The 10,213-nt window shown below is 32.5% G+C and overlaps 1 protein-coding gene across 5 annotated transcripts; it reads right to left on the reverse strand.

The window, feature by feature from the left end:
• Window positions 1-3,277: 3,277 nt before the first annotated feature.
• LOC109790602 (Pentatricopeptide repeat (PPR-like) superfamily protein) lies at window positions 3,278-8,496 on the reverse strand. 5 transcript variants are annotated; one of them, XM_020349814.3, is made up of 4 exons: window positions 6,399-8,496; window positions 6,088-6,262; window positions 3,977-4,108; window positions 3,278-3,858 (listed from the first exon to the last, which is right to left on the reverse strand). In XM_020349814.3, exon 1 carries the CDS (start codon window positions 8,423-8,425, stop codon window positions 6,509-6,511), a length of 1,917 nt encoding a protein of 638 aa, XP_020205403.2. In that variant the 5' UTR covers window positions 8,426-8,496; the 3' UTR covers window positions 3,278-3,858; window positions 3,977-4,108; window positions 6,088-6,262; window positions 6,399-6,508. The 5 variants fall into 5 exon arrangements, with proteins under 5 accessions (XP_020205403.2, XP_029124937.2, XP_029124936.2 ...); XM_029269104.2 differs by lacking the exons at window positions 3,278-3,858; window positions 3,977-4,108 and adding an exon at window positions 4,400-4,712; XM_029269103.2 differs by lacking the exons at window positions 3,278-3,858; window positions 3,977-4,108 and adding an exon at window positions 4,400-4,712 and having other exon boundaries at window positions 6,088-6,317.
• Between the last annotated feature and the right edge of the window lie 1,717 nt (window positions 8,497-10,213).

Consider the following 10,213-nt stretch of genomic DNA (forward strand, 5'->3'; position numbering starts at 1 on the left):
CTTGTCTATCCTTTTTCAACTATTGTCGCTTAACTAAGAGTAGAGTTTCATGGAATCTTCTGTATTAGTACAAGGAATATTGTCTTAATTAGTTCATCTTCGTTATTTTTTTTTTTTTTTGGTTTTTCTAATCATGTGTATCTTTTTAATGGGTGATTATGTTTGAATCAAAGATTATAAATATTTTTTATGAGACAATTCTACACGAGTTAACTAAAAATACCATGACAGAGTTTTCTTGCAGAATTTCTCTTCTGTTTGATATTTAATGTTTCAAGATATGAATTGAGGAATGTAATTAATGATTGTCAAAAAAAATTTTTTTTAAATAATTAATATTTTAGATAAAATAAAATTATTTAACTTTAAATATATTTCTCATCTTTTATATTAATTATATTAATTATAATTAAGAATGAGAATATGTTAGATTAAGTCAAAATTTGAATATATAGGTTAGACTTATTTTACAAAATTAAAATCTAAATTTGATATATTATTTATCATAATTTTTTTTTATAAGTCTGGTTTGTCATTTTTAAAGTTTGATATAATCTATTAATTTATTTAAATTATTAATGTTAATTAGGTCAATAAACTTAATTTTAAAAAATCAACAAAATTATTTTTAAAATATAAGTTATTCAATATTATTAAATTTTAAATTTTAAAAGAAATATAAAAGAAAATTTGAATCATTTTCTATTAAAAGAACAATTCATGTATAGTTATGTATCTTGATGTACACTTATGTACAGATCGCAAGCTTATAAACTTCTAATGAAAAAAATAATTATATAAAAAAATATTTTAAATATTAATAATTTATTTTTGTTTTATAAATTTATTTTTGTTTGTAAATTTATTTTTTATTTTTAATAATATATTATTTTATTATTAGATTATATAAATAAATAAACTGATCTATCAAGCCTAACAGGTTTTAAAAGTCTGACATTTTCTATAAATAAACTTTTTTAAAAGTTTAAACTTAACTTTTTTTATTAAATAGGTCAAGTCAAACTTTAAAAAGATTAAGTCATAAACACATATTTAAGACTTGATCTATTATCATCCTTAATTATAATACATGTTCTCTCGTTTATATTTTTATTTCATTTCTTCACTAAATAGTTAAAGATATAATTAAAAATATTTAATATTATTTAAGTATTTTAAAATGATAATCAAAATATAACAATTTTTTTTACTAAAATATTTTTTTGGTTACAAAAATTTGTCAAATAAAATATATGAAACGAAGTAATATCATTTATTCATTTTGAGCTATATTATTTATTGTTTATTATTTATATTATAAGTTGTTTTATTATGTTATTAGTCTCTTATATAAATAAGAGTATTATATCGTTCTTCACTCTTATATTAAAATATGCAATTTAATTTATTTAATTTAGTTTTGTTAGTATAAATTGTATTTTTCTCCTTTTAAGAGATATAAGTATTATACCATTATCTATTCATATGTTAAAATGCATAATGAATTACACATTATTCTTTAAAGATGTGAGTATTATACTATTATATTAAAATATATAATTTAAAATATTTAACTTAACATTATAATGATCGGGATGACAAAACGAACCGATTCGGAGACTAGTCTTTTGTCCTACAAAAAATTGATGGGCAAGTTGAACATCTTGGTCTACTTAATTATTATTATTATTATTATTATTATTACTATTATTATTATTAATGTTAAGTTTAAATAAATTACATGAGATTTATTATGTAAGTAATTTATAATTTATTGTGCAACAAATATATTATACATTTAATTTATTTTATTATATATAATTTGTAATTTTGTATTTGTGACAAAACTGGTTAGCAACTTGTCCCCCGTGACTCCAAGTTCAGGGTTGTCCACCATTCCAACATCTTTTTAACAATAGGGTAGCTCACCAATTCCCTATCCCAAAATGTACAATCACACCCAATTTTATCTACTTCATTCAGGATAATAGGAATCTCCTCACCAGTGTCTATTCTCACTTCCTTCATTGTACACAATGGAGTCATTATTGTTCACCCCTTTGTGCCTAAAGTGAGATATATACTCTTCATCTAACTCTTTTTGCACCACGTTGTCCATCACAATTGATAACATTCCATTAGAATAACAGTTCAATGCCTCTTCTTCTACGGCTTCATCATGGCCTAACACAAGAAGCCACATCACATGAAGCTGTATCGGAATGCACTGCCATTCTCCACGGAATCGACAAGGCTTCATGGTCGTCAGCGTGTAACATGGAACCATAATGACGTGGAAAAAATGGAAAAGTTTGTTATGCCAAAAGAGATACATGGCAATTGATGCTGAGGAAAGAGAAACGAGACAAAACATTAGGTTGAGGAAGATGAATATTTTATTAGAAAGCTTTACAAAATAGTCATTATGCATGTGGTATGACAAATTCTCCCTAATTCCTCTCTTTCTCTCTAAACCTATTTTTCTTTGCCCTTCTCTAATTATTCTCTATTCTCTTGACAGTTTGTTTATGATCGGGATGATTGATCATGGGTTCAACGTCATTTGTAGCTAATTCTAATAACGAATTTTAAGCTCTCTAGATTCCACTGGTCCTTTTGCTGTTTTCATGGCTAAGAATTCGCATCTCAAAGAGTTACAATTGAAGATGAAAAATTTGATGCTATTACTAGAATTGAGAGATCAAACACAACGTGACCATACTAACCAAGTTAAAGCATTTGCTTGGGTAGAGCTGTCAAAGTGGACTTTAACCCGTGGATCAACCCGACCCACCTTGAAAATGGGTCGGGCAGCCAAAAAAATGAAAAAATTTATGATGGGTAAAAAATGTGCCACCTGACCCACTTACCAACCCATCAACTTAACCCACTAAGAACTCACTAACAGCTCACTTAACTATTTATTATTATATATGCATTATTTTAATAAAATATCATTTTATAGATGAAGGTAAAATCAATGTTAAACAATATGAAATTAATATAAATTTATCTACCAAAACCTCCAATAAAATTTAATATTGATGAATAATCACTCTATGAAAGAATTTTTATTTTTTGTTTTAATTTTTTAAAGTTGTACACTTTTTAATTTAATTTTAATGTTGTATCTATGATACTTAGTTTGATAATTTTTACTTTAGATTAAATATTATTTTATATTAAAATTTATTTTAAATTACAATTTTTTTTTAAAAAAATCAGGTGGGTTGGTGGGCGGCCCGTTTAGCTCACCAACCCGTGGTGAGCCGAGCCAGGCTAGAAAAATTTGCATAATAAATTTGGTGGGTCAGGCCGAGTTGGCCTACTTAAAAAGTGGGTTAAGGTGGGCCAAGCAAAACAGGCTAAGCTGGCCCATTTTGACAGCTCTATGCTCGAGTTCAAATGGATCAATTACAACAATCCTTGAATTTGGTTTTGCAGTACAAATCTCAGCCTCATGGTGAGTCTTCTAACGTTAGATTGCTAGCTAAGAATATTTCTCTGAGTTTCCGCATTTTGATGGCCAATTGTAAGTTTTAGAGTGGGTTTTTAAGGTAGAAAAAAATTTTAATTACCATCACACACCAAACATAGAACGTGTGGACATTGCTATGATGCATTTTGAAAAGGATGTTGTGCCATGGTTTCAGATGCTACATCTTTTGTCTGCGGTAAATTCTTGGACAGATCTTACACGAGATATGCAGTCACAATTTGGTCCTTCACCATTTGATTTTAATGAAGTGCTTTTTGAGTGGATTACTGGAGGAAATTCGTTGTGATGTTATAGCACAATCTCCAACTTCATTGCTGCTTGTTGTGGCTCTTGCCAAGTTGTATGAATCACGCCACCAACTGAATGTGAATGCTAAAGCAATTCAGTCTTATTCGGTTCAAAAGTACTCTAATATTTCATCTCCTACATATGCGGCCTCTCATAATCATGTTAAATCAAATCCCAAACAAGTCTTACCTGCTTTATTATCGACTCCATTAGTGCCTCCCTTGCGTAATTCATCAATTAAGAACATAATGAAACGCCTTAATATACAAACTTGTCTTCATTAATTTATGTCTTTCCTTATGATTTCTGAAACGCCTATACCTGTTTCATTATGTACAAATCAGGAGAGTTCTTATTTGAACATAATGAAATGAATGCTAAGTAGCCAGTTACACAGACTCAGAACAAATCGAATTTCATTTCTATGTACCAAAACCACACACATCTTAGAATGACATGTAATCAGATAAATTTGCTTCTCAAGAACCACTTAAACAACTTGCATATATGAATCATAGATATAAATTATATTAGCTTCGCTATGTTCACCCATAGCATTAGAAGCACACACTCGATTTAAATCACAGCCAAAATGTTTACTTGCAATGCATCTCAAAAGAATTTTACAAGGTGGATATAGGTAAGGTATAATTGTTACAACATATAGCAAACAGGGAATGACTTTAACAGGCCTAATAAAATAAACACACAAACACAATGACTTTACTAGAACATACATGCCTAGACTAGATATAACATAATTTACTTTTGGTAAATTACATGCAGTGCAATTCATTTGAGATTAACAATATTGAGATTCGCTGTCAGGTTTTAACACGTGAAACACGAGGTTTGTCCAGACTGTCCAGTATGCTTCCTTTTTTGTGAGGTTACCAGTAACCCTTGTCCCTTAGCAATTAGTGGCCTACATTTAGCAAAAGTATTGTGCCATTTATATCAAATTATCAATAATTTTGATGTCATAATTTCATATAATTAGATATAATAACAAAATATATTAAATATTATTAAAACTATTTGAGAGATATTTTGACCAAAAGGAATGTAAAAATTTGTATTATTTTGTTTTTTCTTTTATTTTTTAAATTTTTTTATTATTTATTAAAAATAGAAGAAAAAAAATCCAGGAGCGGGAGCAGGGGCGAGAAACCCGAACCCGGTCGGGGGCGGGGATGGGTACCCAGATTTTACCCCCAGCGGGTATCGGGGGCAAGGGCGAGGTCAGTTTAAACCTGCAGGGACGGGGTAGGGAACATAAAACCCGCCCCCGCCCCGTTGCGTTGCCATGCCTAGTCCAGTATGCTTCCTTTTTTGTGAGGTTACCAGTAACCCTTGTCCCTTAGCAATTAGTGGCCTACATTTAGCCATTAGTCCCAATCATTCATAATTTAAGTGCTGAAGGGAGACCAAGAAAAACTATAAGCAAAACTATTAAAAAGGATTTAGTGGTCAGAAAGTTTATTTATAGACATGATTTACAACAAAATATTATGGCACTATCGTTTGACCTGTGTAACAGGTCTCACCAAAATCCTAAATCCTAAAAGTCCCACCTACTCAAAAGAAAAGCTTGGTTGTTGTTGTATTTTTACATTGTATCTAATTTGAGTGGAACATGATTAATTGGCCAAATTATACTTTTAGTCCTTTATCTTATATTTTATATTCATTTTGGTTCTCTATATTTTTCAATGTTCATTTTGATCATTTATCTTCTAAATTTAGGTCAATTTAGTCCTTTTAAATCTTCTTTTAACTAATTCAAGACTTGAAGCTTGTTTTATAAAATTCATTTATATAAAAATTATTAAATGCAATTGAAGTTCAAACCAAATATGTTATAAATATGGTGAAAATTAAAATTTTCAAAAAATATAATTTCATATTATTTTCTAATTATTCATAAAATATATTTTTCACACAACTTTTACTATATTTATAGCTCTTTTAGATTTAAACATCAATTGCATTTTATAATTTTCATGTAGATGAATCTAATATTAGATGTTTCAAGTCTTGAATCAATAAAAAAATTGATTCAAAATCATGTCTCAAAATCGAATATAAAAGATAATAAACCAAAATGAACATTTTAATAGATAAAAGATCAAAATGAATTTGAAAAATAAGATAAAAGACCAAAAGTATAATTTAGCCTGATTAATTATTAACCACTAATTGCTAAGGCCACCAAAGGAATCTCCTATGTAAAAAAAATAAACAAATTAAGAGAGCAGGTTAATATTCATACTGCTAATTATCATAGTTAATATCCTTACCCATTATGCCCACAATTTAGGCATATCTTTTATTAGAATTTGATTTCTAATCAGATTGTATGGTCTGAGAAGAAATTTGTCAGCCATTTCCACGTATTTAGAAAAGTTCATGTTGGTATCTGTAGCGGTGAAGCCTCCTTCTGTTATCTCTCTGGTCACGAACCACAGCTCACATCTGTGAACAAATCTGACTAAATCTCAATTCTGGGCGAAATACTTCAGCAGCGTCTCTAATCACCAAAAACTAAGGAATGTAAAATTTTAAAAAAATAAATAAAAAGAAAAAGAAAAAGAGAAGGTTTGTATATTACCCTACACCAGAATGTTTGTAAATTGTACCAGCTTCAAAGCTCTAATTTGGTAATGTGGAAGATGATTTTTTTCAATACAGGTTATTGATTGAGTTTAAAGGACAAAATCATCATGTACGTGCTGCCTTCCTATGTGAAGATGACAAACCAGTGTTTGACCAGCTCGAGGTATCAGAAGTGTCTGTTTTCAGTTCCCCAAATTCATTTTGTTCTGCACCAGCATGAGAACTGGATTTATGAAGGCTACCAACTAGTGCAGCAAAAACTCTATCATCGGGTGTTAGACCCATTCTCGTCATCTCATCATAAAACTTAAAAGCTTCATCTGCTCTTCCCTCCTTGGATAAACCCGAAATAATTGCCGTATAAGTCTTCACATTTCCACTTATGCCCTTAACCAACATTTCATTAAAAATCTTCAGAGCCTCATCTACCCTGCCAACAATGCATTCCCCATGTATCAGTGATGTGTATGTAAAAACATCCGGCAGCAGCCCCTTCTCAATCATTTCAGCCTTCAACATATGAGCCCGCTTCACTTTTTCTTTCTTGCTAAATGCATCTATGAGAGTATTATACGTAACAACATTCGGCACCACTCCTTTTTTCTCCATATTCCTCAAGAACCTCTCAGCTTCTGCAAGGCTTCCTTCCTTACAATATATCTCAATAAACAAAGTGCAAGTCACAACATTCAGAGCCACTCCTCTCTCCACCATCACATTTAACATCCCCTTCGCTTCCTCATACCTATGCAATCTACACAACCCACTAGCAAGAGTGCTGTATGTAAACACATCCGGCTCCAACCCTTTCCCTTCCATGATAACTTTTAGCCTAAAAGCATCATCCACCATCCCCCTTCTACAATAACCATCCATCATCGTGTTAAATATCACCCCATTCAGATCAACCCCCTTACTCTGCATCTCTTCCAGCAAGATCTGCGCAGCCTCCATTTCCCCGGCCTTGCACACGCCACTAATCAACGCGCCGAACGTGCGAGCGTTGGGCGCAACGCCTCTCGAAATCATCTCATCAAACAAGGCCAACGCCCTCCTAACATTCCCCTCCCTACAATTCCAGCTTATCATGGACGTGTACACATAGACATCCATCTCCACATTCCTCTCGCGCATTTCATCGAACAACTTCTCCGCCTCCCGAATTCGGCCACAACCCGCGTGCCACTGAATCAAAATAGTATAACTAGCCAAACTAAGCACCACACCCTCCCTCTCCATCAACGCCAACACCTCACCGACCCCGTTCCGATCCTTCCTCGCGACGCAAGCATTCAACAACGTGTTGTAAGTAAAGACATTGGGCGTGACGACGCCTCTCGCGGCCATCTCGTGGATCAAGGCCTTGGCCCTCTCAACGTCGCCGTTCCTACACAGCACATCGACGACGAGCGTCAAGGACTGAACGCCGATATCGACGCGAGCCGAGTCAACCATGCGGCGGAAGAAGGGCTCGCACAAGTGAAAGTGGGCGCGTTTCTTGAAGGCAAGCAGAAGCACGAAGCAAGACCTGGGCTCAATGAGCGAGCCCTTTGCGGTTCCGTAGTCAAAGACGTTGAAGGCGTCTTGGAACATTCCGTTGTCAGCGCAGAGTCGGAACAAGATGTCGCATAGTGTGCGGAGGAAATTGGGGTGGCTCTGGAATTGGTAATGGTCGAGTAAGGAAATGAGGGATGAGACGGGGTGTTTGATTTGGGCTTGGGTGAGGAGGGAATTGAGGGTGGATTTGAAGGAGGCGAAGTTTTGGGCCTGGAAGAGTCGGAAGAGGAGGATGAGGTGGGCCGTGAGGTCTGGGTTGGGGTTGAGGAGATGGAAGAAGGCGAGGCAAGAGCGAGGGGGGAGAGAGGGGTGGGAGAGGACACGGTAAGCGACGTGGGGTGCGAGGCAGGGGATGGTGGTGGTGGTGGAGTTGAGGAGGTTTAGGGTTATGGTGTGGGCGAGTTTGAGGTGTTGGGGGGTTGGGGGGAATTTAGCGAGGATTCTCTCAAGGGAATGGGAACACATAGTGTGTTTTGTTGCTGTTGATGCAGGACACTTCCACTTCCACTCTATGCTGCTGCTTACAGGAAAAGGGGCAAGACCACGGATTCGGATTTTCTATCCTTCCAATTTTTTTTATTTATTGTGATATTTGATTAAATATATATTTACTTAAATTAAAAAATTGTTAGTTTAATTTCTTCAAACAATTGTATATGTAAAAAAATTAATTAAGCATCCAACATTGATTATACTGACTCATGAACAAATGAATTATGCAAAAAAATAAATAAATATTGATTATAATTAATATTGTGCATAAATGAATTATGTAACAAGTATTTTGCAAAAATAAAATACAAATGAGTTAAGTCAAAATATTGTTAATAACATTATAACAACGACTAGATCAATAATAATGTTAATTATTCAAGCAGTTCTTAAAAGTGAATTATAATATTAATATATATCTAAAAAAAGCATAATACTAATTAATTATAATATTATTATCAACGATATTAAAATACACTAAACATGTAGTAACAATTGATTATAATATTATTATCAACTAATTTCTTTTTATTGAATCTTAATCAAGGATTGGAGACATGTCGTTTAATAATTGATTGTTTATATCATCAAGAGTACTTACATAATAACAAAAATTAATTAACATGTTTAGAATTAAGTAAAAGAATTGAAAGATAAAAGAAAATTATAAAGACAAATGATATTACCATCAAAAATTTAGTAAAACTAAATTGATTTTCTAATGTGTAAGGGAGCTTAAAAGTTGGAAGTACTAAACAAGATGTCATGTTGGGTTGATGACTTCTCAACTTTTTATCCTAAAACTAACATGGAAAATTAAAACAAGTGATAATTCATAAAGCTAGAATATATTAAGAATCAATATGTACATCAATTTACACACCTAAGATTCTTTACTTGAGTATTTTTTTTCCTATTAGATTAAAGCTCAACCTAACCTTTTAATTGCTTATTTCTCTTTAAGTCGGGTTTATGTTTGAATCCCTTTAGTTGCTTACCACCATCACTCACAAATGTGAGATTATCATTGTAGTGATTACGAATACTTTTGGCTTGTAAACGCAACTTCTGAATCTCCTTACACATGACATCTACGTTATTATCCATAATCTTGTGATATTCTTCATATGTTGACATGTTAGCAGCAAATCTAACAAATTTAAATACAAGTTGCTTATATCTCCTTATACTAGATAATATTGGATCTCCTTCAACTTGTTTTCCCCTCACATCATGCACAATGCCATTATAGGCTTCTCTTGTCCATCTTTTTATGATATATTTCTCGAGAACAACTTCAACACATTTGCTTCAAGTACTTTCAATGAATGTGAATAAAGTATGCCAAATGTTTTAAACTTTCTACAACTACAAGTTATAGAGTTTGAAGCACAATCAAATGATACTTTCCAAGTCCCTTCATGATTGACCCTAATGATGACATATTGACATAAAAAGTGGGATTCATTTGTTTCCAATATGCATGAAGCTAAGAAAAGTTTAAACTCATTTTGAAATAAGTCAAATACAATGTGAGTGTATACTTTTGCCATTTGTATGAGTATTGGTGACAACTCATATCTCAACATTGCAAGCTTATGCAAAGGCTCATACTCACAAGTCAACTCATTATATCTCTTTTCTTCAACAACTCGTTCAAAGTGTTCGAAGAATTGGATAATATTCACATTTGGATTCATGCAAGACTTGAAATTAGAATTCAAACTTTCACTAAGTTGAGTACTTCGTATCCCAAGTGTG

This window comes from Cajanus cajan, chromosome 7, assembly GCF_000230855.2.
Source record: "Cajanus cajan strain Asha chromosome 7, NIPB_CcT2T_4, whole genome shotgun sequence".
In the NCBI taxonomy this organism is placed as follows: domain Eukaryota; kingdom Viridiplantae; phylum Streptophyta; class Magnoliopsida; order Fabales; family Fabaceae; genus Cajanus; species Cajanus cajan.